Source organism: Lepus europaeus, chromosome 14 (assembly GCF_033115175.1).
Source record: "Lepus europaeus isolate LE1 chromosome 14, mLepTim1.pri, whole genome shotgun sequence".
NCBI lineage: Eukaryota > Metazoa > Chordata > Mammalia > Lagomorpha > Leporidae > Lepus > Lepus europaeus.
The window spans coordinates 82,426,502-82,454,369 of record NC_084840.1 but is presented as its reverse complement, the minus strand read 5'-3'; the positions used below and the strand labels follow the sequence as shown (position 1 = coordinate 82,454,369).

Genomic DNA, 27,868 nt, shown 5'->3' with positions numbered 1-27,868 from the left:
AGCAAGTTAACGTTTGTGGTGCTGTGGTCACTGCTATCTAGTTAGGTAGCGGGTTCATCACAGTTTTATTAAGGGCACATTTTGTGCCAGGAATCGTCCCTCTGTCTTACTCCCCGCAGTCCTCGTTCTTTCATCCTGGCCCTCCTTATGGCACACTGGAGTTTCTCCCCTGTGTGCCGTAGCAGTTCTGTTCGCCCCATCTCAGCCACAGCCTCTCCTGTTCCTGCACCATGCCTGCTGCTGCTCTTTAAACACAGGATTCTCTTCCTTCCCGAGCTCTCTTTGTCTTTCCACAGTCTCCTCTCCTCCCAGGAGACTGCGGCCCCCCCCACCCCCCCACTCGAGGGTACATTGAGATTTTGCTGATCCATGTCTGGTGATCTCGTGCAAACGAGTACACGAGAGCCAGGGCGGTGGTGATCTGGCCAGACTCACAGACCCTCGTGTTCGTGGCCACCTTGAACCCTGCTCAAGTTGGAAGGAACATTTCAAGGCTTTTCTTTGACTTAAAGCTAAAAGCATGATCCAAGAAAGAAAAGATCAGTTGGTCTTAATAAAAAAAAAGTTTTTTAGGCCAGCGCCGTGCTTGCGGCGCCGGCACACCGGGTTCTAGTCCCTGTCAGGGCTCCGGATTCTATCCCGGTTGCCCCTCTTCCAGGCCAGCTCTCTGCTGTTGCCCGGGAAGGCAGTGGAGGATGGCCCAAGTGCTTGGGCCCTGCACCCACATGGGAGACCAGGAGGAAGCACCTGGCTCCTGGCTTCGGATCAGCGAGATGCGCCGGCCGCAGCGGCCATTGGAGGGTGAACCAACGGTAAAGGAAGACCTTTCTCTCTGTCTGTTTCTCTCTCACTGTCCACTCTGTCTGTCAGAAAAATAAATTAAAAAAAAGTTTTTTAAAGATTTATGTATTTCTTTGAAAGGCAGAGATACATAGAAAGGAGGGATGGAGAGGGAGAGAGAAAAGGAGAAGGGAAGTGAGAGAGATAGAGAGAGATCTTCCATTCTCTGGTTCACTCCTCAAATGGTCACAACAGCCAGGGCTGGGCCAGGCTGAAGCAGGAGGCAGGAGCTTCTTTCAGGTCTCCCACATGGATGCAGGGGCCCAAGTATGTGGGCCATCTTCTGCAGCTTTCCCAGGCTCATTAGTAGGGAGCTGCATCAGAAGTGGAGAAACTGGGACTCAAACCAGTGCCTATGTGGGATGCAGGCACTGCAGGCAGAGGCTTAACCTTCTATGCTGCAGTGCCGGCCCCTGGTCTTCATTAAAATTAAAACTTTCGCTCTCTGCAAGTAGGAGGATGGAAGACCAGCTACAGAGAAATCTTTGCAACCCATGTATTCAACAAAAGACTTGTACATGTATATACTACATAAAGAACTCTCAAATCTTAATGATGTTAAAAATTTAAATTGAAGGTGGGTATAAGACATGTGCAGCCATTTCACCAAAGTGGATATACTTTTGGAAAATAAACACATGAAAATATGTTCAACTTTATTAGTTATTTAAAAAGCAAATTAAAACCACTTTGAACTATCAGTAATGCAACTATCAGAATGGCTAAAGTGAAAAGTAGTAATGACACCAGATGCTGACAAGGTAGCAAAGAAACTGGATCACTCATATGCTGATGGTTGAGAGTGCTTTGGGCAATTCCTTTTAAAATAAAAGATGATCCGAGCTGAGAAGCAAAAATTTCACTCCTGGACGTTTATTCCAGAGAAATGAAAATGAACTTTCACATAGACAGTTCTACACAAATGCTCATGGCAACTTGATTCGTAATAGCACCCAACTGGAAACTTGACCAGAGGTCCTTTGGTGGGAAATGGTCTGGCAGACTGTGCTACACCCATGGCGTGGAGTGCACCTCAGCAGTGGAGAGGCAGAATGTTGGTCCCCACTGCAGCTTGCGTGAACCTCCAGGAAGTGGGGCTGAGCCAAACAGCAGTCTCAGTGGGATGCATGCTGCAGGATTCCTCTCATATTTAGTGTTTATGCAATAACATAATTAGAGGGATGGGGAGAACAGATGGGTGGTTGCTTGGGACTAGGAATGGGTGTGTACCTATGAAAGGATGATTTAAGGGAGTCTTAGTACAGTTGACTATCCTGATTGTGATGTTGGTTACATGAAGTTCTGCATGGGAGTAAATTGCATAAAACTCTACACACACCATAGACACAGGCACACACTACATACTTGCATGCCACACAGATACATGTTCACAAACTCAGACACATGTACATACATACCATACATGTGCACACACACACAAGTGCGTGGTCAAGGATACTTCAGAAACTTCATGGAAAATAGCATTATAAGATCAGTTTATTTTGGTACAAAAAGTTTTAAAATCAGTGCATATGAGGGGTCTTCAAAGAATTCATGAAAATATGGTACAAGAAATCTATGCACGATTTCAAAAATGTTTTGTTCTGCAGTAAGTCTGCCTTACAATTTCTCTTTTCAAATCCCTGTGTATAAAATGAGAAAATCTGAGTAGGCTGTGTGTGTGGCACCAATGTCAGTTTTCTCCTTTGGGTGCTTACTGTGGTTCTGTAGGATGTTAACACCGGGAAGGCTGAGGGGAATGATGCATGCTGTACATGGTTTGGTAACTTCCTGTGCATCTAGAATTCATTCGGACAAGGCTGTGGAAGCTTCAGGAGCTGCTTGGCCCAAAGAGCTGCTCCAGACCCCAGTGGTAGCTCTTATTGGTAGCTGTTCCCCAGGGATCTGAGAGAAATGGACCCGTGGCCCACATGGAGGTGGCATTCTGCGACTTACAGGTGACTGGCTCCTAGTCTTCACCAAGCTGTGTGCTGCTGCTGGCTTGGGGGCTGGGCTCCTCTCCCCTTCTGCACGACATTGCTGTGACTGCCCCAGAAGCTGCCCTCCTGCTCGGAGTAGGATCCCTGAGAGCCAGGCTGTTGTAGTTTGTTTAGGATTTTTGGGATTGTGGTCAGTTGGCTGAGGTCCTTGAGGACTTTGCTTGGACTCTGTGACACCCCTTCCCATATAGTCTCTATTTATTGTGTAATGATTATAAAAACAAGACCAGCATAGCAGTTGTATAGATGACATGATTAAGATCCAGAGTTAAAAATTTTAGCTTTGGCTACCAATCTGTAACACCACCTCTTTTTTCAGCTGTGTTGGGCTTTCTTTATCAATGAATGAAAATTGTACTCGTATTCAAGGTGTGCAGTGTGATGTTCTAATACGTGTATATGTTGTGAAATGGTAACCAAGTCAAGCTTATCAGCATCTCCATTTTCTCTCACAGTTGTGTGTGTGTGCGCCTGATGAGAAGCTTGTAATATACAATGCAGTAGCTGTCGTCTCCATGCTGTTTGCTTATGCCTCCAGAGCTTACTCATCTTAACTTTATTATCAGCATCTTAACGTCTTCCTTCAGTCTCCAGAGTTTGTGCCCTTTAACCAGCGTCTCTCCATTTAACCCCAGTCCCTGATCTCTAATAACCGCTGTTCTTTTCTCTGTTTCTTTGAGCCTGGCTACTTTAACTTTTACATAGAAATGAGATCTTGGAATATCCACCTGTCTGTGTATGACTTAGTCACCCTGTGTAATGTCAACCAAATCCATCCAAGTTGTCGCCCGTGGCAGGACTTCCTTGTTCGGGTTGAATAATACTCCACTGTGTATACATACCACATTTTCTTTATCCACTGCTGGGCACTTAATCTCTTTTGGTGTTTTGGTGCTTGTTAATCATACCACAGTGAACATGGAGAGCAGATAGCTCTTCAACATCCTGATTGAATTTCCTTAGATGTATACCCAAAGATGGATTTATTTGGGCCATGTGGCAGTTCTATTTTTAGTTTTGTGAGTAACCTCCAGGCTTACATGACCCTCATGACCTTACATAAGGGCTATACTAATTTACACTCCCACCAGCAGACCACAAGGATTCTTTCCATCCTCATCAGCCCTCACGGACAATCACTCACGGTTTCTCTGACACAGGCACAGATGATCTGATAGCTTGTTAGAGCATCTTCCTCTGAGTTTTCCTTTCTGGTCCTACCTTCAGACTGGTTGAGGCAGACTCTTGGATTGCTTTGACTTTTGGACGCTTTGATTTAAAAGGGCAAGGGTGGGTGTTTGGTGCAGTGGCCACTGAGACACCTGCATCCCATATCTGAGAGCCTAGGTTTGAGCTCCAGCTCTGCTCCTTGAATCCAGCTTCTTGTCAATGTGCAGCCTGGGAGGCAGCAGATGACTGTGTGGGCATTTGAGGAGTGGACCAGCAGATGGATGACCTCTCTGTGACATTCTGCCTTTCAAATAAATTATAAGAAATGAAGTTTATTTTAAAAAAAGCAAAATTATAATCTTCATTGTACATTAGAAACAAAAACCACAGATGACCTGACTCTCCTGACTCACCCTTTCTCTTGCCTCTGGAGGAGAGCATTCGAGTGGGAAGGAGAGATACTTGCTTTATAAGATTCATGAGCTCTGGGTGACAGGAGGTCCAAGAAAAGCCAAAAAGGAAGGGCCAACCCAACCTGGATTCTATTGTCCATCTTAATTTCTGCAATTCTAACTAGAAATAATGAAAGATGGGTTCCAGCGTTCTTATTGAGCCTCTTCCCACTCGCCTTCCAATTTTACAGCAAGGGTGCTTGAGATAGACTCGTTTAAATCTCCCGGACTGATGAGCAGGTGTGACCCCTGCAGTGTCTCCCGGGAGCCTCATGTCATCTCCTCGTTATCCAAACCCTGTCAGTGACCTTGAGAGGAAGGTGAGGTCCACATGTGTCTAGCAGGACAGAAAAAAATCACCTCAGACTTTCAGAGCACCTCTATAACCTGTTCAGCATGCTCTCACAGAATTCTGAAATTTTCAGAAGTTCTAGTAGAATTTTTAAGATTTGGGGGAGGAGCTTTTATTTTTTTTTTAACCAAGTGTGATCACTTGATCCTTTAATATTAGAAGCTTATTGCCCCCACAATAATGAACTTCTATTGGTCTCTTGGTTGTTTCATCCTTTTGTTTATAATTGTTTGGCCTACTGGAGTTCTTGACATACTCAAGAGAAAAGCTACCAGGGACATATAAAAATATTTTATAAAATAGAGTAAAACTTAAAGTGATCTGGGACCTCAGTAGCTTTTAATACAGTATCACATCTAAAAATATATTTTTTTTCTTTCCATTTTGTACCTCTACATGTTTTGGGACATGAGCATGTGCAAAATTAAATGGAGATACATACAGCAATAAAGATAATGACCTTTATTAAGGCAAAATGTGGTCAGTTGTGAAATGCGATTCACAGTGACCTTCTGAAGGTCTTAATCCTAAAAGAGGTGGGGAAAAAGAAAGCCCTCAAGATGTTCTAGGTAGAGAGGCTGTACAGTCACCCTTCTGTTTTTGCCAGTGATCTTTCTGGCTGCTGTGTGTGCAGGTGGACAGGGTGGTTGGTAGCCTACAGGTGCTGGAGCTCTGAATAGGCTATTTGAACAGCGCAGGAAGCCGTTGGCTTTGGGATCAGGTGATCACACTGGAAGAAAAGCACCTGGACTAAAAGGATGCGATTTTGAGTTGCTGTGGAATTTCTGATGTTGGAGAGTCTTCCTATGGCTCATCTCTCAGAGGGAGCTATTCCTGCAGCCCCTTCTGGCTGTGCAGTACGCCCTGCCACTTACTACGTTGCCGGTCTACCTGGCAGGTATGTTTTCACAAGTCTTTCTGTCCTACTCAAAGGTCTGTCACAAGTTTGAATAGGTATCAGATACTGATAAGCTCTTGCAGAATTTTTTAAGACATACTTTCTCGCGTGCTTTGTGTTTTCTAAGCTATTTCACATGGTGTGTTTTCAACTGTGGGAGAAGGTGGACAGCTGTTACCAGCTACGTTTTATCCATGAGAAAAATGAGGCTCAGACTAGGTAGCTGGCCCACCCAGGGCACCGAGCTGTGTTCTTTTTGCTTGGATGAGAAGAGACCCCAGGCCTGCCTATTCTTACCCTGCAGTCTGCGTGAATCGTGCAGGCAAGAGCTGCCACAGGAATTATAGTTTCTTTCTAGGGAAAGGAAAAACTGATCACAGAGCTCAACTACGAATCTCCAGCACATGCCCAAGGAGAGTGGCTTCAAGGGGGCTCCCTAAGCCTTATAAAGCGATCAGCTTAGGAGAGCAATGTTGGGAAGGCTCCTGACAGCCATAAAATTCCAAACATGGAAATGATTGCTTTGTTACATAAAGCATTCGTTCCAGCATTAAATAATAAAATAAACTCCTGACACCAGGAATGGAAACCATCACTGTTAAACTGGTTTGTTTACTCTGAGCTAAGCCCAGCCATGGCAGTTGCTGTGTGGCACACACAGTGCATCTTTGAGGACCACATGGCTTCCAGACACCCACAGCACTGGGTGGCTCTGCACAAATTTCATTTGGGTTCATGTCTACCAATCTGGGCCCAGTCCAAGATGGCGAAAGAGGAGCCCAAGGTGCTGTCTTTTGTCGGCTTTACTTTTGCATTTGCTGTGTCACTTTGGCTTCACTTCCCTGAGACTCAGGTTTTTGTGCCAAAGCTGTGGACGGCAATATAAGGAGGAAAAAAAATTTTTTTCCATTTTGTTAAGAAAAGAATGCTACCTTCTATTTCCTGGGTATTGTTCAACCTCACTCTAATGGTTGCACTAAGTGGGTTTTTTTTTTTTTTTTTTGACAGGCAGAGTTAGAGAGAGAGAGAGAGAAAGGTCTTCCTTCCATTGGTTCACCCCCTAAATGGCCGCTACAGCTGGCGCTGTGCCAATCTGAAGCCAGGAGCCAGGTGCTTCTCCTGGTCTCTCATGCGGGTGCAGGGCCCAAGCACTTGGGCCATCCTCCACTGCCTTCCCGGGCCACAGCAGAGAGCTGGACTAGAAGAGAAGCAACCGGGACAGAATCTGGTGCTCCAACCAGGACTAGAACCTGGAGTGCTGGCGCCACAGGTGGAGGATTAGCCTATTGAGCCACAGCGCCGGCCAGTTACACTAAGTTTCATAACTTCCCGGTACCTTTCTTTTCTTTGTGACAGACCATACAACGATTTTAATTTCTACTGCCGGAATTTTAAGTTTTAAGGAACTGACTTGTCTTCCAATAGTTCTATAAATAGAGGTGTTCATACAGTAGAAAGTGTTTCAAAAGATCACTTTTATTTTCTCCTCACTGAGGTTATGATGTCAGCATTTGCTTTTCTATCACACGTTCTTACTCCTAAAATGAAAAGGAATTCAGTACATGGGTATTTTGAGTACTGAAGCATGGAAAATATGCAATTTGGAATTTTATGTGGAAAACACTCCTGCGAGGGATTCTGTGATTCAAGTCTTTTGGCATTAACAGCTACTTCTGAAGAACAGAATCCTCTGTGTGGTGCATCTGAGATGCTCCTATTGATTGGAGTTGATTTCTAAATACCCTTGAATGATATTCCCTAAGCTTCCAGGTTCAAAGAATACTAACTCACGTGCTGGGAACCATGGCTTGTGCCTTGTGGAGTAATAAACATGAAGACTTGCTAATGGAGAAGTGCCTCCTCTCTCTTTGTAGCCTTTATACGTTAGTTTATATTGTTTCGTGCTGAAGACTGAGTGCCTATTACAGATCTACCATGAGGAGGAGAGAAAAGAAGCAGCCAAATGATCATTCAGCCTGAACTGATTGAAAATGAAGGAGAAACACCACGCACTTGCTGTGTTTCCATAGTGACACCATGGCATTGAGGATAGGTCAAAACTTAGAAACCCAGATGGTGTTATGGGAGGAAAATACCCATGTAAAGTCAACCAGCTACTATTCATCCATCCATCCATCCATCCATCCATCCATCCATCCTATCCTACCTATCTACCATCTGCATCTGACACCTGTCAATCATCTGTCCATCTTTTATCCACCTATCATGAGTCTGTCATCTATAACATCTTTCTGTATCTACCATCTATTATTTACCTATCATCCATTGCTTACCTACCAGTTTTCTCTAGCTATCATCTATGTGTCTTTGACCTTTTATTAGTACAAAAAAAAAATCATTGGTTTTTCAGAAAAGGCAGGACAGAAAGGCTTCCTACTAGAAAGCTTGCTTATATATAGTGACAGTGAGAGTTTGTCATAGTCTGTTGGACCTCTGTCAGATGCTAAAGTAGTACTAGAGTTAAAAATAGACGGATTTTCTCTATGAACAAGAAATGGTAGCAAAAGTATTTTTTTGCCCTGATGATTTGGGAGCCTGAATGGACCTAGTTCCAGTACTACAGGCCTTGAGCCCTTCCTGGTGACGTACAAGTGGAGCTGTAGTATTATACACGTTTGCTAACCGACCCACACTGTGGATTTTCCTGCTGTTTCCACCTGCTCATAGTATTGACCGTGCATTTGCCTTCATTGCCATTGCCTGTTGGATTCTGTTGTTGATTTTTTTAAAAATTTATTTGACAGGTAGAGATATAGACAGTGAGAGAGAGAGACAGAAAGGTCTTCCTTCCGTTGGTTCACTCCCCAAATGGCTGCTATGGCCGGCGCTGCGCCGATCCGAAGCCAGGAGGTAGGTGCTTCCTCCTGGTCTCCCATGCGTGTGCAGCGGCACAAACACTTGGGCCATCCTCCACTGCCCTCCTGGGCCACAGCAGAAGCTGGACTAGAAGAGGAGTAACCGGGACTAGAACCGGTGCCCATTTGGGGTGCTGGCGGCGCAGGCAGAGGATTAACCAAGTGAGCCACGTGCCGGCCCCCTGTCATTGATTTCTAAGTATCTCTGTGTCAGGGCTGGATACTTGTGTTCATTGCTAGTTTGTGTGAATGGATTCAACAACACACAGTCCCTGATCTATAAAGTAACAAGTGACAGGACCCAGTTCTGTAGGACCAAGTCCCTCTCTCAAAGGCTTCAAAGATGGGCCACATATGTACCAGGGTACTTTAGAAAGCTTTGGAAAATGGAATTAAAAGCTGAGTTTATTTGGGTGCCAGACAACTTAAAAGTCCATGCCTAGCAGAGGTATTCGGGAAGATTTATGGAAATGTATTATGCAAAAGCTATGTATGAATTTCAAAGTTTCGTGCACCAAAATAAACTCATCTTTTAATTCCATTTTCAACAGACTTTTAAAAGTGTCCTCATATGTTACAAAAATAAACCACAACCACTCATCCAAGGCACCCCTGTGATTTTAGAGTTGCTTGCTGTGGAGACTTGAAGACTGGAGTTGTCCAGACAGGGCAGGGTCCTGGGCTGGTCTTGAGAAGAGAGCATCAGAAGCAGGTTAGAGAACTGCGTGGCGTGCCTAGTGGTGAGATGACGGGAGCAGGGCAGGCCGTGTTGCCCCCTCTGGACACAGACTGTACCAGCATTGCCGGCAGTGGAGGATTCTAGGTGTGGTTTTAATAGGAAAAAAAAGTTTTTGAGTAGTCTGTGGTGCTGGGTAAGTACTATTTGGGCTACAGTTTCTCACCTATAAAATCCATTGTTATAAGAATGAAAGAGCTGATGCCATTTGGGATAACTTTTCTCTCAAGGGCCAGATAGGTAGTTTTGGCTTTTCAGGGGACACAGGCTGAGTTGCAGCTTCTCAGCTCAGCTGCTCTAGCACTCCAAGGGAACAGGCTGTGAGCCAGTAAAACTTGTAAATGAGGGGCCAGCGCCATGGCTCACTTGGTTAATCCTCCACCTGCGGCGCCGGCATCCCATATGGGCTGTGGGTTCTAGTCCCAGTTGCTCCTCTTCAATCCAGCTCTCTGCTGTGGCCCAGGAAGGCAGTGGAGGATGGCCCAAGTGCTTGGGCCCTGCACCTGCATGGGAGACCAGGAGAAGCACCTGGCTCCTGGCTTCGGATTGGCGCAGTGCCGGCTGTAGCGGTCATTTGGAGAGTGAACCAATGGAAGGAAGACCTTTTTCTCTGTCTCTTTCTCTCACTGTCTATAACTCTATCTGTGAAAAAAAAAATAAACTCATAAATGAAAGTAGACTGGAGGCTCCTTTTGGCTTGCCTGGTTTAGTTTGCTGACCCCGGATTCCAGTAAAGTATGTGTTATGTGGAAGTAAATATCTCCTTTTCCCTACTGCTAATTTTTAGATAGTTGATGAGAGCTTGGCATTTCTTAAAAGGCTTTTCTGAAGATTTTCTATGTGCAGATTGCTGAGTGAACACATTTGAGTAATCAAGTCAAGTAAAATGCTTGCTCTAATGTACCAAGTTATTTTCCTTTTTTTTTTTTTTTTTAAGATTTATTTATTTGAAAGGCAGAGCTACATATACAGAGAGATCTTCCATCCACTGGTTCATTTCCCCAAATGGCCCCAATTGCCACTGCTGGACTGGGCAAAGCCAGGAGCTTCATCCTGGTCTCCCATGTGGGTGCAGCATCCCAAGGACTCAGGCCATTTTCAGCTGCTGAACCAGGCGCACTGGCAGGGAGCTGGATCAGAAGTGGAGCAGCTGGGACTGGGGCTGGTGCCCATAAGGGGTGCCAGCAGCACAGGTGGTGGTAGCTTTACCAGCTGTGTCACAGTGCTGGCCCCCCAAGTCATCTTATGTCCTCTCTCCTCTGAGCTTTAGGTCAGAGTCTATGAGGGAAGGAACTTGACTTCCAGTTAGGACAACATGAACATCTTCCCCCTTCAGACAAGAGTTCTGGGATCTGAGACCATAGTTATTCTCCTTTAAGCTTAAGATCTTAATCATCTGAGCTTTTCAAAGGAATATAGAGTCCAAGATCCTTTGCTTTGAAGCTGACCCACCCTGAAAATTGGTAGAAGACCACCACCTCCACCCCCACCCCAACCCTGTATCTGTACTCACATGTTCAAATCAACACAACCTGAACTGAACTTTGGGCGCAGAACAAAATGTGAGAAGAGGCTAGGGCTTCCTGAGGCTGCAGCTTAATTATAGAATTGTGCAAAGCAGCTGCAAAGCCCAAGAAGAATGGAATGGCCAGCAGAGTGGGCTAGCAGAGGCCACCTGAGTGTTTCCCCAGGTTAGCATCACCTCTTGCCATGAGGCCAAAGGGGGGTGCCCATGTACTGTGGCTCCACAGAGGCAGCCTTCCTTTCTGGCCCCTGTCCCTGTTCTCTCTTAGATTTTCTTCCTGGGGGCAGCAGGCTGTGGTTTCGCATTTTTACAGTGTGAGAGCAAGACAGAAATGGATGGAGCAGCAGCAGCAGCAGCACAACTGACATGAAGACTCGCTTCCTCAGTGGCTCTATTGTTTTCCAAGAAGGCTTAAGGGGAAACCATATGGTGAAGGGCCGTAAATCAGTGCAGCTTTAGGAGCTCGGAGCAGCTGCCTTTCCACGGAGTCCCAAGAGGGCCCAGTGAATGGGACTGGGGAGGTCATTTCTGTTTTGCCACAGTAATCTGCTTTTCTGTAAGGGGAGCTGAGAGCTTGTGGCAGCCGGAACCTGCCGCAGTCCCTCTGGTACTTGGGTCCTTTTCATCTCAATTCTGCCCTCAAGCAGATCGAAGACTCCCCCTGGAGCCCAGTCCCTAGGACTGATGGGCGTGGACTTCCACCAATGACTTGACTGATCCTGTGGGCTTCAGGAACTTTGTCTCTTCTAAACATTGTTTTTGCCCTGTTTCCTCAAAGCCAAATATTCTCTCTTTTTGGTGGCACAAGTGTAGTAGTCTACAGAGAAAAACTGAAAGGGATAAAGTGAGAAAGTGAACTTCATGGGCAGCAAGCTAATGCAATAACTTATTCCCTTGTTTTCCCCAAAAGCAGTAACAACAACAACAATCCCAGTGCACGTGGAGGTTTTTTGTTGAACTTCTAGACGTGCTTTTCAAAGTGGGATTCAATGTGGCATCTCTAGGAGGTAACAAAACAGTTTTAATAGTTAGCAGCTACAGTCACTACCATTGAGTAAAATGCACGGCAAATATAATAGCTGGCCTGAGGCTTCCTATTTGTAGAAATAAATAAAAATTTAAAAAGATTCCTTTGATGGACAGTAGCTAACATACATTGAGCATCAAAAAATGTTTATCAGTTGGTCATGGACTGCAGACTGTGTCTTTCTGTTGATGGTTCCATGTTTGCAAACGGACCCGTCATTGTTGTGGGGGGCAGATGAGAGTAAGTACAGTGAACTTGTCAGTTCATGGAGTGGGCCTTCAAATGCAGAGAGGCACCTGCTACGGTGAGCTGCCGTCACTGGAAGCAGCAAGTCCACCCGTTTGTTTTTGCAACACAGTAAATTTTCATTTGTTTGTGCTGTTTTATTTTATAAAATGAAACTTGAATTGTTAGCTCTTTGAGAAATGATGGCTTGGTCAGAATGTTAGCAAAAAATAAATAAATAAATAAATTTAACATATTCCAAAAAGATTCAAGGGCAAAATCAGTATTCAGAGTGCATGGGTGCATCTAATTGGAGAAAGCTGTTGCCTGTTAATGAAGGTTATTTTGTCCCATACACGTAGTGGCTTAGCATATAGGAAAAAATGTAAACACAGCTTTGAGCTCCCTTGTCTTCTGTGTGTGAATCTTGGTCATTAACATTCGAATTCTTGTGGGAATGATAAGTACCTTTCTCATAGGTTTTGGAGTTCAAGAGGCTTCCGCCCACCCCCAGTACTCTTTTGTTTTGTTGAATGATTTCTTTTGTCCTGGTCATTGATTTTTTCGAACATATCACAGCAGTTTAAAGCCCTTGTGAGTGACAAGTCTGCTTTAAAAAGAAAAAAATCTCATTAATGGAAGAACATGACCATCAGTAGTGGTGTTGACCAGCTATGGCCAGCTCAGACAGGTGCACACTCCATTGCTGATAAAGTTAACAAGAGCCCTTGTAGACTGGGAAAGCTGCCCGTACCAGCAGAGGGGAACAAGATGGCAGGAATGTGATTCTTTTTTTTTTTTTTTTGACAGATAGAGTTAGAGAGAGAGAGAGAGAGAGAGAGAGAGAGAGAGACAGAGAGAAAGGTCTTCCTTCTGTTGGTTCACCCCACAAATGGCCGCTACGGCCAGCACTGTGCCGATCCAAAGCCAGGAGCCAGGTGCTTCCTCCTGGTCTCCCATGGTACTTGGGCCATCCTCCACTGCCCTGCCGGGCCACAGCAGAGAGCTGGACTGGAAGAGGAGCAGACGGGACCACAACCCCGCACCCATATGGGATGCCAGTGCCGCAGGTGGAAGATTAGCCAAGTGAGCCACGGTGCCAGCCCAGGAATGTAATTCTGTATCAGGTCAGGGCTGACACCAAGCAAGGAGGGACCAGTGATGAGCTTGTGATGAGCAAATGAATTTTAAGTAACTCAAGTGCTGTGCTGTGTGGTTTGTTTGCTTGAAGGATTGGGGAAGTAGTAAAGGTGAACAGCGTATAACGTTTTCTTTTTGAATTCTAATGACAGTTGTAACTGGATGTCCTAGACTCCATTGAATGAGCAATTCTGTACATTCAAACCATTCTTAGTTGCTTTTTTTTTTCTTTCTCTTGCAGGTGATATCACACAGAAAGGATATGAAAAGAAGAGGTCAAAATTAATTGGAGCCTACCTTCCCCAGCCTCCGAGTATGTAAACCTTGATGAGTAGCATAAATCATATAGCTTTAAGTTAACTGTGACATGCAAGAGAATCAACCAAGGGCACCTCCTTTCTTAATCTTGAATTGGCATCAACTCTGTCTCCTTAAATGTGTATGCTCCACACATCTAATTCCTTTGTATGCTCACACACATATTTTGTGAATACCGAAGGCACATCAGAGGTTTTATAAATGTGTCTAATAAATGTCATAGAGATCAACAGTATATCAATTCCTTTGAAATGCTATGGCTGCAAAATATCAGAACATTTGTTATTTAAACAAATTTTTGGTTTACTGAGCTAATTATTGCTATTGATTATGGTTTAAATTAATGCAGCGTGTTGTGCATGTCCTGGAGTACCAGATTGAAACATTTAGAAAACCATAATGATTTCCTGCCTGGGATTCTGAAGTCGTAAAGGTTGGTTGTGTTTGGAGATGTGGTGTAACCTGTGTTATTAACTCTTAAAAAGTTTGAAGCCTACTTCCTTCCAGCAGTTTTAAAAGGGCCTATCTGTAGAATCTCTTTGCACTTGAGCTGGAATCTGTAAATTTAAGGAAAAAGAAAACGGTTGTCACACTGGAGTTCCAACACCTCAATTCCAGTGTCTGCTCAGTTCAATTCAAAGGATGACCTTGAAAATCCTCTAGGCTTGAGGAATGGCTCAAAGCTAATGCAAGTGATTTTTTTTCCCCCTCAAGAACAGAGTGGCAATGCAAGTTTTGAAAGCTAGAACTGAACTCCACTGTTTTCACTGCTGAAACAGAGTTACAAGGTTTCAGTCTGCAGCGTCCACATCTGCGTGGACCACAGTTCTGTTCTCCAGTTCCTCCCTGCGGTTCTGAGGCCTCCAGCTGTGTTCTGTTAGCCAGTGGAGCTCATTGTGCCAGCAAACGCAGCGTGTGCCTTGAGTTTCTTCTCTAGCTGTGATTTTGTTTCGGTGTTTTCGGATTGCCTTTTGTGTGTGGTTTTTTTCCCTCGCTTGGTTCTGCAGAAAGTTGCCGTAACGGGGGCCGTGGGTGTGCAGGCCTGACTTAGCCCAAAGGCCGGGTTGATGAAAAGGAAGAGCATGGAAACGGCTTGGCTGGAAGCTCCCAGGCGGACGGAGCAGTGTTGCGGGCAGTGCTTACACGGGGGCCCGCCTTGGCTTCTCCTTCCCCAGGGCCGTCCTAGCGGCCCGGTCCCTCGATGCATGCCTGCCTGCAGGTGAATTCTGCGTCCTGCAGGAAGGCGGATGGGCCGGCTGTAGGCCCCTGCCGTTGTCGGAGTCATGGCGGTCGTGCCTTAACCAAAGTGAAACAGAAGCAGCTCCTCGCTTTCCCGACAGGACGGTCCTCGGGGGTCGCCGCTGGCCCTGGGGGCCGTCGGTGGTCCCCTTGGTGGTCTGTGTGCTGTTCTGCATGGGGTCGGCAGCTCTGCTCAGCGCTGTAACAAATTAAAAAAAAACTAAAGTCTGAATTAATTAGTTTTTTTTCAACTTGTTACAGCAGCGAATGGAGCTGCCGTGGTTCGCTGTAGACTGCAGCACGGCGAAGGAGCGCCGAGGAGAACCTTCCGCGCTGCCCACGTCGGCGTGTGCGACATCCGAGACGCCGCGGCCAGGGAGCGGGCGGCCAGCGCCGCGGGGAACCGGCCTCTGTTTTACTTTCGTTTCGGTGAGCGCTGCTTTGCAGAAGAGAGAGAGAAAACCTCAGAAGACGGGCCACCCACCTCCCCGCCAGTCCGCGTAGAGGTGGGGCGAGGCCCCGGGGGACCTACAGGGGACCCTTGTCCAGGTGGCTGCGGCCCAGGCGCTCCCGAATCCCAGAGCTCAGTGACTTGGGGCCCAGCTCGCTGTGTGTTGCTTTTGCTAAAACGGAATGTTCTTGCCTTCACAACCCTGTGGCTTGTAAAACGCTGTAGGAGGACGCATGCGTGACAGCTCAGGAAACTTGCTCTTAAAATTGTTGGTCTTCTGCTAACTCGTGTCTCATAGCCCAAGATCCAGGCAAAGAAGGGATTGCTGCATCTTGACCCCCTGAAGTCTGCTAGAGACCGGGGTGACTCGGAGGTCTAGTATGATCCCCGTCCAGAGGGCAAAAGCCCAGGGTTCTGGGGTAGAAAAATCAAACCAGTTAATCCCAGAGTGTGTTCTCAGGCGATGTTCCTACTGGAAAGATCAGGACCACACTGCTGAGCAGTGGTTCATATGCGAGGCGTTCGGGAGGCAGCAAACATTTTCATAGAACAAGAAAATGAAGGTTTGTAGATTGTGTCCTTAGGTTCCCATTCAGGGAGATAACAGAAAACAATAACCAAGAGACAGACTTCAGTATCGCCACTGGCTGCTGGGGTCTCCCAAGGAGGGTGTGGGAGGCATGGTCTCAGAAGCTTCTGCCAGCATCTGTCCCGATGGTGAGCTGCCCGGCAGCTGTCTATGCCTTGCTGGGAAAGGATGGAGGGCTGAGGAGCCCGCGACAGAGGCACATGTGTGCTCTGAAGTCCATCTCAGAATTTCTGGTCACTGAAGTCACAGGAACAGATCCTGCCTGGGCATGTAGGTCCCGAGCTCTGGGATACACCTCTTCCCCTGCTGTTCCCCGAAAGAAGAACCCGCAGTCCAGTTCTGCATGGTCTCAGGTCAGGACTGCATATTCCAAGGCCAGTGCACTTGATTCCAAGCTAGTGTTGTGGTTTTTTACCGGTAATCTTTCTCTTTTAAAGAGTTACTTATTTGGGGGCCGGCACTGTGGCATAGTGGGTAAAGCTGCCGCCTACAGTGCCCGTGTCCCATATTGGCACTGGTTCAGGACCTGGCTGCTGCTCCACTTCTGATTCAGCTTTCTGCTATGGCCTGGGAAAGCAGTGGAAGATGGCCCAAGTGCTTGGGCTCCTGCACCCATGTGGGAGACCCAGAAGGAGCTCTTCGCTCCTGGCTTTGGATCAACTCAGCTCCTACCATCGCAGCCATCTGGGGAGTGAACCAGCGATAGAAGACCTCTCTCTCTCTCTCTCTTTCTCTCTCTGCCTCTGCCTGTCTGTCACTCTGCCTTTCAAATAAATAAATAAATCTTTAAAATAGTTACTTATTTGAAAGGCAAAGAGAGAGAGACAGAAATCTTCCATCTGCTGCTTTGCTCCCCAGGTCTAGGCCAGGCTGAAACCAGGATCCAGGAGCTCCATCCTGCTCTGCCTCATGAATGTATGGTAAGGGCCCAGACACTTGGGCCATCCTCCACTGCCTTCCCAGGCACATTTGCAGGAAGCAGGAATGGAAGTGGAGCAGCCAGATTTGAGAAGCATTTCGATATGGGATGCCAGCATCACAAGTTTTGGCCTAAGTCCCGTCCACCACAATGTCAGCCCCGATCTTTATTTCTGAGAAGTTGCCCTTGGTTATTCATTAACGACAACTTTATTCTCTGGAAAACACATGTTTTCTTTCTTTCTTTCTTTCTTTCTTTCTTTCTTTCTTTCTTTCTTTCTTTCTTTCTTTCTTTCTTTTCTTTTTTTTGTTTTTGTTTAAAGATTTTTAGATTTTTTGAGAGATAGAATTACAGACAGTGAGAGGGAGAACCAGAGAGAAAGGTCTTCTGTCAGCTGGTTTACTTCCCAAATGGCGGTGAAAGCCGTAGCTGGGCTGATCCAAAGCCAGGAGCCAGGAGCGTCTTCCAGGTCTCCCACACAGGTGCAGGGCCCAAGCACTTGGGCCATCTTCCACTGCTTTCTCAGGCCATAGCAGAGAGCTGGATCAGAAGAGGAGCAGCCAGGAATTGAACTGGTGCCCGTATGGGATTAACCTATCGTGCCATAGTCCTGGCCCTCACATAGTTCTAATGCAAAGATTTTTCTTTACTGGCCTGATTGGTAAACATGAGATCTGTATGAAAAATATATTGTTTTTCTATTTTAATCATCCCTATTCAAACATACAGTTTCCAGTAAGGGGTTTGTGTTTTGATGAACTTGGCTTTTTGACATTTTTATTTACCATAGAAAATATTAAAATTTCTGTAGGAAGTATTGTAAAAATACTTCTGAGGTGTTGGGGGATACATGAGTATAAATTAGAATGGCATTTTGCAAAAGCTGATGGCTCAGGCTTGAGCCGCCAAGCAGTGGCCCCTTCCCGGGGGTGGGGACAATCAGGACAGTGTCATCTGCTGGCTTTTCACAGTAGCTCAGGGAGTAAGTGCTGTTACAGTGACTGGTAGTGACTCAGATGCCAAAGGAGCATACGATGTCTTGGGCGAATGCCTTACTGTTGTGGTTTTGATACCCTTTGAGAGTGTCCCTGAAGGGTTCATATGTTAGCAGCTTGGTCCTCAGGGTGGTGACGTGGGGAAGTAATGTGACCTTTAAGAGGTGAAGCCAAATGGGAGGTGAGTAGTTCCCTAGGAGCTCTGTCCTAGGAAAGAACTAGCATAGTTTTCATGGGACCCTAGCTCCCTCGAGAGATTACAAAAAAGCAACACTCGGGGCAGGTGTTTGGCCTAGCAGTTAAAGCCATCTCTTGAGCCATCTGCATTCCATGTTGCGGTGCCTGGGTTGGAGTCTCACTTGCAGCTTCCTGCCAGTGCACAATTTGAGAGGTAGCAGGGTATGGTTCAAGTAGTTGAGTTTCTGCGGCCTACATGGGAGACCTGAATCCGGTTTCTAGCTTCCAGCAGTGGTCTGATCCAGCCCCAGCTGTAGCAGACTTTTGGGAAGTGACCCAGTGGGTGGAGCTTTCTCTCTCTCTCTCTCTCTCTCTCTCTCTTAAATTCTTAAACTAAATTAAAGACTACGTCTTTATTTTTTAAACACTAAAGAACAAGGGTTGGCCCCTCCTTGCCCTCTGTGCAGGTGTTTCAAAATTCTGAGCTCTTTTCTTTCTTTTTTTTTTTTTGAAAGATTTTATTTAATAAATACAAATTTCATAGGTACAGCTTTTGAAATACAGCAGTTCTTCCCCTCATACCTGCTCTTCCACCCCCACTCCTGTCCCACCTCCTACTCCCTCTCCCATCCCACTCTTCATTGATGTCTCTATAATTTTGTTCAAATGACTGCAGAACCTGGAAAAGCTGTTGCTGCTATTGATACATAACATACTGCTATTACTGGTCTTTTTATATAAATATATATATATATATACATATATATAATTGAATTTTTGGAAATTTTAGCTGTGCTGTCAACTTTGAGAAAAGTATCCCAGTTTACCATGTTGAGTTGGCATTGTACAGAAATTAACAGCCATATTGGTCTAGAAACGTTAAACTTAATTTTTTTTCCATTTGTACAGGGGTAATGCACTGTATTAAATATTTAAGGTCTTAAAAAAAGATTCATTTTTAATTATCTTTATATACAGAAGATCAGCCCTATACTAAGTAAAGATTTCAACAGTTTGCACCCACACAGACACACGAAGTATAAAGTACTGTTTGAAGACTAGTTTTACTGTTAATTTTCATAGTACAACACATTAAGGACAGAGGTCCTTCATGGGGAGCAAGTGCACAGTGACTCCTGCTGTTGATTTACCAACTGACACTCTTATTTATGATGTCAGTGATCACCCGAGGCTCTTGTCATGAGCTGCCCAGGCTATGGAAGTCTTCTTTTCTTTAGACATACCTAGCCTCAAGTATTTTGTTGTAGAAACAGAAGATGGACTAACACACTTCACTAAATTAGACGAGGAGGGCTATGCAAGAGCTATGAGGAACTAAGAAAAGTACATATTTCGTGAAGATAGGGTTCAGAAGGATTATGTTGAAAATCATTTTCAAAGAGAAAATAGTACTTTGGGGAACTTATGCATTGGCTGCTTGCCCTCTTGCAGATTTTTTTTTCTTTTTTGGAGGGTCCATGTAGTGTTTCATTCAAAAATCTTCCTTCATTAATCACTAGCCCCATTAAGCTTGTAAAAATAGAACATAAAATCTACCATCTAGTTCGACTCCCTTCAGGGATATCTTAATAACATAGTGTCAGCCTCGATAATGTGCCTCCACTGCTTCTGTGTCACAGGCCATGGCAAGGAAAGTAGTAAAATTTCACTGTCACCCATAAATAGCAAAGCTCTCCTTGCCCAAATATAGTCCTCCTTTCTCGGAGCATGTGTACTAGCTGCGTACGACTTTGTACGTGATCGTTCCTGAAATGCATCTCAGCCCTGAGCGACTAATGTAGATGCAGTGTTCTCCTCCAAGCTCAGCCTGCTTTGTCTTCAACTGCCAGGCGGCTTTATGCTGAGTGACAAGTCATAAAAAATTGGCTGTGGCTGAGGTCTCGGTGAATTTGGCCAGTAAGAGCCAGTTGTCAGGTCTGCCTGTTTTCTCGACCTGCTGCTCCCTGGGGCCCACCTGGACAGCTTCCCTCAGAGAAGAGACTGCTCCTGGTTAATAGCTCACATCTGTTGCCACTGGCGACCACAGGTGTCCCTCTCCCCCCACTGGAGTGTAGATTTCATTTGGCGCTGGCCAGGCCCTGACTCTTACCCCAACCTTGGCCTTTTCTCAGCCCCTACAGCTTTTCGTGCAGCTGAGTTCCCCGACAAGTTCACGCTGTCTTCCATGTTAGGAAATGCACCTAGGTATTGTTGAAAGCTCAGGCCAAATGCCACTTCCTTGAGAATTTTCTCCTCTGGTCCCTCCAGAGAGGCCCAGGTTCTACCCTTCACGCCACAGTTGTGGCTGGATGAGTGTCAATGATTATTCAGTGTTCCACTTCCACCCCCATTGCGGTAGGATGCAAGCTGTCTGAGGACCCCTAGTCTCCCACACACAGCCAGAGGGCGTTCAACAGATACTTGCTGAATGGGTGCTTTGGTCGACAGGGAGGCACTGTGTCTACTTGTGTTCCTGACAGGTAGGTGGGTGGCAGCCTGGTTAGGTAATTTGCACAAGTTCGAGGTGGCAGAATGGGGCAGTGGCTCACTTTTCCTGACCCCTGAGTTACCACCTCCAGTCTCCTACTCACTGGGCCTACATCACGTGGGATATGAGCAGCAAGACTGTACCAAGAGTAGAACAATCAGAGAATTAGTCCCACTGAAGGTAAATGCCAGGCTACAGTGCAGCAGTTTAGTTCTGTGTTATGCAAACAAAACTAATGATGCTCCAGGTATCTCCTCTCTGTGCCCATGGGCTCATTTTTATCGCTGATATGGATAAATTTAAATGACAACTGATGCGAAGTGTCAAAGGATAACATGATTTTTAATCTCAGTGTGTTCCAATCAGCCGAATCTTATTATTATTCTAGAACTCAGCTTGAGAATTCTAGTGTCTGATGCTATAACCGAAAACGAGCTGTTCTGGCCTGAATTCCATTACTTGAAGTGACTCGCTTTGGCCACTTCAAGTTACTGGTACAGAGAGAGCTTCCCCTGAAACATGCTTGCAGATTGCCCTGCTAAGATTGGATGATTGTGAAAGAGAATACTGCCCACAGCTGGTAGAGCTAAGCGTTTGTGATGTTTGCACATTGGTCGCATGTGAAACGTAAAACGTTCTTATTTGAAAAGATACAGACTTGAGTCAGGGGCAGGTAGGTGTTGGACCAAACCAATGAAGATGCTGGTTTGGAAACCCATGATTCACACTGGGGCAGCTGTATTTGATTCTTGTCTCTAACTCCAGTTTCCTGCGAATGCACACCCTGGGAGACAGTGGTGATAGATCGAGTAGCTGGGTCCCTGCCGACCCTCTGAGAGACTTGGATTGAGTTTCCAGCTGCAGCTTCTTCAGCTCCTGGCTCCTGCGGGGTTTGGAAAAGTGAGCCAGTGTCTGGGAGCTTGCTGTCTGTCTGCGTCTCTCTCTGCATCTCGAATTATAAAGGAAATTTTGTTTTGAAAAGTGGATCAAATGGCATTTTGCCCCATTATCTTTAGAAAATAAAGCTCACAGGCACTAGCCTGTGTATCTGACTGTTGTCGATCTGTTCTGAGTTTTCATGTTAACAGCTACTGTACTTCTGCAGTAGCAGATACACCAGTTTGATTAAGATGTAAGGTCACATTTCAGAAGAGAAGAAATATGAGTACTTAGGTTGGTATTGCCTATTCGTGGCTGAGAATGCATCCTTTCCAGATTGAATTTCTAGAGGAAGTGAACTTCCATCAACAACGGGTAAATTACCCGTATCCCAGAAAACCATGCTTTTTCATCAGTCACACATGCTCATCTGCTCTTAATTATCTAATATATATTCTTCTGTCCTATGCATCTGTTGGTTTGATCAGGTGAACTTCTATTTTTAGTGGCATTAAACGACAGGTTCCTCGTCCCGTATGTCAGATGGTAAGAAGGAACAGAACTGAATTCACTTCCATGTAATGTTTCTGGAGTGTGAGCAGAGCTGGGTGTGAAGACCTGCTAGGGAGGATGGTGTCTATTTCAGAGCTGGCTCATATATATTTCTGTGAAAAATCTGTGAGGTACAAGAAAAAACGTAGAAATGTGAAGTTCCAGCCCTAATGATGAACTTGGCATCTTACCCAGTGGGTCTAAACCAACAGTGATGACATTGGATTCAGATGTAAATGTCAGACTCACTCAAGTTCCAGATGGTTTTACATTGTCCAATTTATAATTCGTGAGTTTTTAACTGAATTAAAATACTACTATAGGAAAATTATTAAGCAAATTTATAGTGATTTGTGACAAATGTCGCCAAAAGATGAGATCAATGACAATAATGAAAGAATTGAGTTCATTTGGTTCGAGTAGATACTAAAGTGCTTATGATTTGTTTTTACTCTATTTTGTGGTGTTCTCATTGAGTCAGTAAAAAGCAAATGTGATTTTTTTTTCTGTACATTCAACAGTACTGTTTAATTCCTGGCAAAGTATTTGATTGAATTTACTTTTGAAATAAGTGCCAGTATATGAATAAGGTAGTATAATTAGACACTATAAAATATTGGGACAGCATTCAGAATCTGCTTTTGGAGGTACTTGAAATATGGGAGAAAAAATCCCCAGAAATTAAACAAAGTGTCTAGAGCAGATAGTAAGTGCTAGCCTCGTGGCTAAGCTGCCACAGGATCCTGAGTTCCAAGCACATTGTACACTTGTTCTTACGAGCAAGGGAACAGGCCAGAAGACACTGGAGTGACTATGAGTGTACCCACCCCTCAGTGTTCATGGAAATTGAGGCAATACAGTTTGCTCAGGTTACAGAATTAGAATATGACGTGAATTTGAATGAAGGTCTACTTATCTTAAATTCCATGTACTTTTCTGTTTTTTTTTTTTAAATTAGCAATAATTGTACCTGTTTATGGCTTCACTCTGATATTCAATACATGAATATGGTGTATAGCAATCATAGCAGGGCAGTCAACATTTTCCCTTCTTTGACTTTACTTTATGATTGGAGGCGTGGGGAATGTGCTAGGTTACTGTGAAATACCGTACTATGTTGTGGAACACTGGGAACTAACTTACTTCAGACTTTGATTGGTACCCATTATCCAAACTCCCTTTGTCTGCTTCTACCCCTCACAGTCTCTAATAATCATCATTCTGTGTTCATTGAGAGACTTTTTTCTTCCCCTTTTTTAGTTAAAATTTTCACATATAAAGGACAACAAGTGCTATTTATCTTTCTGTGTCTGGCTTGTTTGATTTAACATGGTGTCCTCTGGTTCCATCCATTTCATTGCAAGTGACAGAATTTGATTTGAATAGTATTTCATTGTGTATATATACCACATTTTCTTTATCCATTCGTCCAATGATAGGTACTTGGCTGCTTCCATATCTTAAGTATTGGAAACAGTGCTGCTATAAACGTGGTGGAGCAGGTATCTCTTTGATGCGGTAGTTTTGTGTTTTGCTTACATACCCATAGTGAAATTGCTGGGTTATGACAGTTGTATGTGTAGTTTTGTAAGAAATCTCTGTACCGTTTTCCATAGTGGTTGTACTGATTTTTGTTTTCACCAACAGCATATGAAAGTTCCCCTTTTCTCCACATCCTTGCCAATATTTCCTTCCTGTCTTTTGAGAATAGCCATTCTAACAGCAGTGAAATAATAATTCATTGCAGTTTTGATTTCCATTTCCCTGGTAACTAGTCTTATTGAGCATTTTTAGATAGCATTTTTTGGCTGTTTGTATTTCTTCTTTTGAAAGCTACCTGTTCAGATCATTTGCCTGTTTCTTAACTGGAATGATTGGTTTATTGATGCTGAGGGGGTTTTTTTTGTTCCTGATATATTCTGAATATTAATCCTTTGTTGGATAAGTAGCTTGCAAATGTCTTTTCCTACTCTGTGCATGTCTCTTCACTGTATTTATTGTTTCCTTTGCTGTGCAGAAGCTTTTCATTTGTTGCAATCCTATTTGTGTCATTTTATTTTTGCTTGATTGTGCTTTTGGGGCCTTACTCAAAAACTCATCACCTAGACCAATGTCTTGAAGTTTTTCCCTATGTTTTCTTCTAGTAATTCCATAGAGTCAGGTCTTGCATTATGGCCTTTGATCCTCTTGAGTTGATTTTTGTATACGGTGAGGGGTAGGGATGCATTTTCATTCTTCTACATATGTGTATCCACTTTTGTCAACACCACTTACTGGAAAGACTATCTCCAGTGTATCTTCTTGGCCCCTTTGCCAACAATCAATTGTCTGTATGTGTGTGGATTAATCTGCAGGCTGGCTATTCTGTTCCATTGATCTGTATGTGAGTTTTTATGCCAGTCCCATATGGTTTTAATTACTATAGCTTTGAAGTCCAGTATTGTGATGCCCCTGGCTTCCCCCCCCACCCTTAGGATTGGCTATCCAGGGTCTTCTGTGGTTTCATATGATTTTTAGGATTTTTAAATTTATGTACACAATCTCATTGGTATTTTGATAGTAATTGCTTCAAACCTGTGGATTGCTTTAGATATGTGGCCATCTTAATGATATTTTTCCAGTGAATGAACAATGAACATCTTTCCATTTTTTTGTGTCATTGATGATTTCTCTCATCAGTGTTTTATAATTTTCATGGTAGAAATGTTTCACATCTTTGGTTACATTTATCACTAATTATTTAATTTTTTTGTAACTTTGTACTTTTATAGAATGTTTTCATCCACGTATCCTTCATGTTTTCTTTTAAAAATACTCATATCTTGCAAACCAAAATTTTAAGTGTATTTCTCTTTCTATTTGAATTTAGAAATCTTAATTTCTTCTTTTTTTTTTAAGAGTTATGTATTTATTTGAAAGAGTTACACAGAGAGAGAAGAGGCAGAGAGAGAGAGAGAGAGGTCTTCCATCCACTGGCTCACTCCCCAGATGGCCGCAACTGCCAGAGCTGTGCCGATCCGAAGCCAGTAGCCAGAAGCTTCTTCTGGGTCTCCCACGTGGATGCAGGGGCCCAATGACTTGGGCCATCTTCTACTGCTATCCCAGGTCATAGCAAAGAGCTGGATGGGAAGTGGAGCAGCCGGCACTTGAACTGGCGCCCATATGGGATGCCGGCGCTTCAGGCTAGGGCATTAACCCACTGCGCCACAGCGCCAGCCACAATTTTTTTAAACATTTATTTATTGATTGATTTTTTGAGAAAGAGAGATATCTTCCATCTGCTGGTTCACTCCCCAGATCACCAAAGCAAGGAGCCAGGAGCTTCCTCCATGTCTCCCACCTGGGTGGCAAGGACCCAAACACTTGGCCATCTTCTGTTGCTTTTGCCAGGCCCCTAGCAAGGAGCTGGATAGGAAGAGGAGCAGTCAGGACAAGAACCAGCACCCACATGGGGTGCCAGTGTTGCAAGCGGCAGTCTTACCTGCTATGCCAAAAAGGTGGCCCCCAGAAATCTTAATTTTTTTAAAGCACATTTAATATCCTGAATAATGAAATGTTGTCTGTCCTGCCCATTTCTGACCTGTAGTGCGTGCTTCATTGTGTTAGAGGTGGGTGGGTGGCCCTCCAGTTAACAGGAAGATTAGTGTGCTGCCTAGTGTCTGTTTCACCTCTGAGCATTAATAAACTGCTCTACTTCATCTGAAATTGGTGAATTGTTGAGATGATGAAACTATATTGTTAGACATTTGCTCCAGGGAATTCTTTCTTAATTCTGCTGAAAGTAGACAATTTCTGATAAGAAAGGCTCATTTTTCTGTTTCCTTTCCCTTGGACGTAAGCAGATTTTCACATCTGGGTGGAGGAAGAGCTCCTGAAGAAGTGAGAATAATGGTGGGAGGGGCAAAAATGAGGGACTCTGGGATCTTTCCAGTTGAGTCGGATGTGCAGACACAAGTGGAAGACAGAGCTGGAAAGGAAGTGGGGGGTTGAGGGGTCTTCAGTTCAGATGGAGGAGTGTAAGGCTTTGCTCTGCAATTCACAGGCAAAGGGATAAAATTCAGCAAGGCTTACTTGGACCAAGTAGGAAGAACAACCGCAGGCACGGAGCGGAAGCAGTGGAAGCTGTAGCATCCCAGCCACAGATGCCATGGCGACCATGAAGAGGAGCCACGTTAGTTTATTAAGCCTCAGGGCGGGCAGTAGGGCAGGGGAGGACAGCAGTGATGCGGTTTGCGAGTTTCGGGACATGGAGTGTTTGACGGCTGTGTACGGGACCTAGGCAGTCATGGAGGGGAGTGAGCTCAGTACAGGGGCTGGGCTGTGTGTCTTCTCGTTTTCCCTGCTGACTTGCTTGTGCACCTGGGATCCCCTGCATGTCTTTTTGGGAATTGGATTTGTGGTCCCATTGTAATTCTGAGGAAAATAAAAATCTCACCAGCATCATCACATTTACATTGAAGTCGTCTGTCTTCCCTATGAGTCTTGAAAAAAAAATGGCCCATTGATTGAGAAAGATCTCCCGAGCCTGTCTGTGGGCTGGGGACCGTGTTGCCACTCTTGCTCTTAACATGTGTGTCTCGTTAATAAGAATCCCATCTGACGTAAATCTGTGTCAGATGACCTCAAAAGTGTTTGGATGTTGTGTCATTCCTGGCCAACAACCTAAAATAGTAGTGGTTTCCATATTTTAAGAATGCTGGTGCGTAGATAACAGACCGTTGTAATAGGATTGCACAAATGCCTCACCACATCTTCAAGGTGTAAGCCGGATTTTCTTCATGTCATGAATAATGATCGTGGATGTAAGTGCTGGACACCACCAGAGGCAGCAGCAGTACGTGGCTGAACAAAACACAGCTCCAGGCCTTACATCCTGTTTGGGGAGCAAGGCAGTGGGGGCATCCAGAGTACAGTGTGCTCTGGAGCCAGGTGTCCGGGAATGTCTGTCATAAAGAAAAAGGCAATGACAACTGGATGTTTAAACACCACTCCAGAGTGGCACGGGCTGCCTGAGCTCAAATTCCACTTCTGTGCCTGTGCTCCCTCATCATTAAAGTGATGGAAGGGCCGGTGCTGGGGCATAGCAGGTAAAGTTGCCACCTGCAGTGCCAGCATCCCATATGGGTGCTGGTTCATGTCCCAGCTGCTCCACTTCCAATCCAGCTCCTTGATAATGCACCTGCAAAAACAGTGTTTGGGCCATCTTCCACCCACGTAGGAGACCCAGATGGAGTTTCAGGCTCCTAATTTTCACCCTGACCTAGACTCAGCCATTGCAGCCATTTGGGGAGTAAACCAGCGATGGAAAATCAGTTAATCTCTCTCTCTCTCTCTCTCTCTCTCTCTCTCTCTCTCTCTCTCTCTCTCTCTCTCTCCTTCTCTCTCTCTAACTCTGCCTTTCAAATAAATAGCCAAATCTTTTTTTTAAAGCTAATAAAAAATACTGTGATGGAAATAATATTTCCTATCTCATGGTCAACAAACGAATAACTATGAAGTGCTTAGGCCAGTGCTGTTAGGCACCAGTTGTTATTTCTGTCTAGAGAGGGAAATGGAACCTTAGAAAGGTGAAGAAACTTGTCCAAGGGCGCAGGTAGTGTCTGGAGCCAGAACTCAGTCTCAGGGTCTCTGGTTCCGGAGCACAAGATCTCTCCATGGTGCTGTTTTGCCTCTCACTTCACATAGAACCTGGAACTAATTTGTGCCTAGCACTTGGCCAGCACATAAATGCCTGATAAATGTTCGTAGGAAAAAGGATTCAGCCTGGATCGTTGTCATGTTTTTGCCCTCCTGTGTGTCCTGTGCTCGGGGACAGTCACCCTGTCTCCACTGGGACTCCTTCCTTCCCAGTGGGCTCACGAGCCTCTCTTAACCTTCCCGTAACTTCTACTGAGGGGCTTCTGGTCTTCCTGGGGCTCTAGTAGGAGGGGCTTTCAATAGTTACACATATTTATGAATGGGAGCAGTCAGCAGTAGTGAATCTGAAGCTGTATAATGGTGTATTACTTATTATTCGTCTG

The 27,868-nt window shown here is 44.8% G+C and overlaps 1 protein-coding gene across 2 annotated transcripts in view; it reads left to right on the top strand.

The window, feature by feature from the left end:
• Nucleotides 1–27,868, top strand: part of DIP2C (disco interacting protein 2 homolog C) — a 485,199-nt gene that overhangs the window by 246,915 nt on the left and 210,416 nt on the right. Inside the window, exons 2-3 of one of the 2 annotated variants that reach the window (XM_062211075.1) lie at nucleotides 13,483–13,554; nucleotides 15,060–15,227. In XM_062211075.1, coding sequence (XP_062067059.1) covers nucleotides 13,483–13,554; nucleotides 15,060–15,227 — 240 coding nt within the window. The remainder of the gene's footprint in view (nucleotides 1–13,482; nucleotides 13,555–15,059; nucleotides 15,228–27,868) is intronic. The other variant, XM_062211076.1, reaches the window with a different exon arrangement.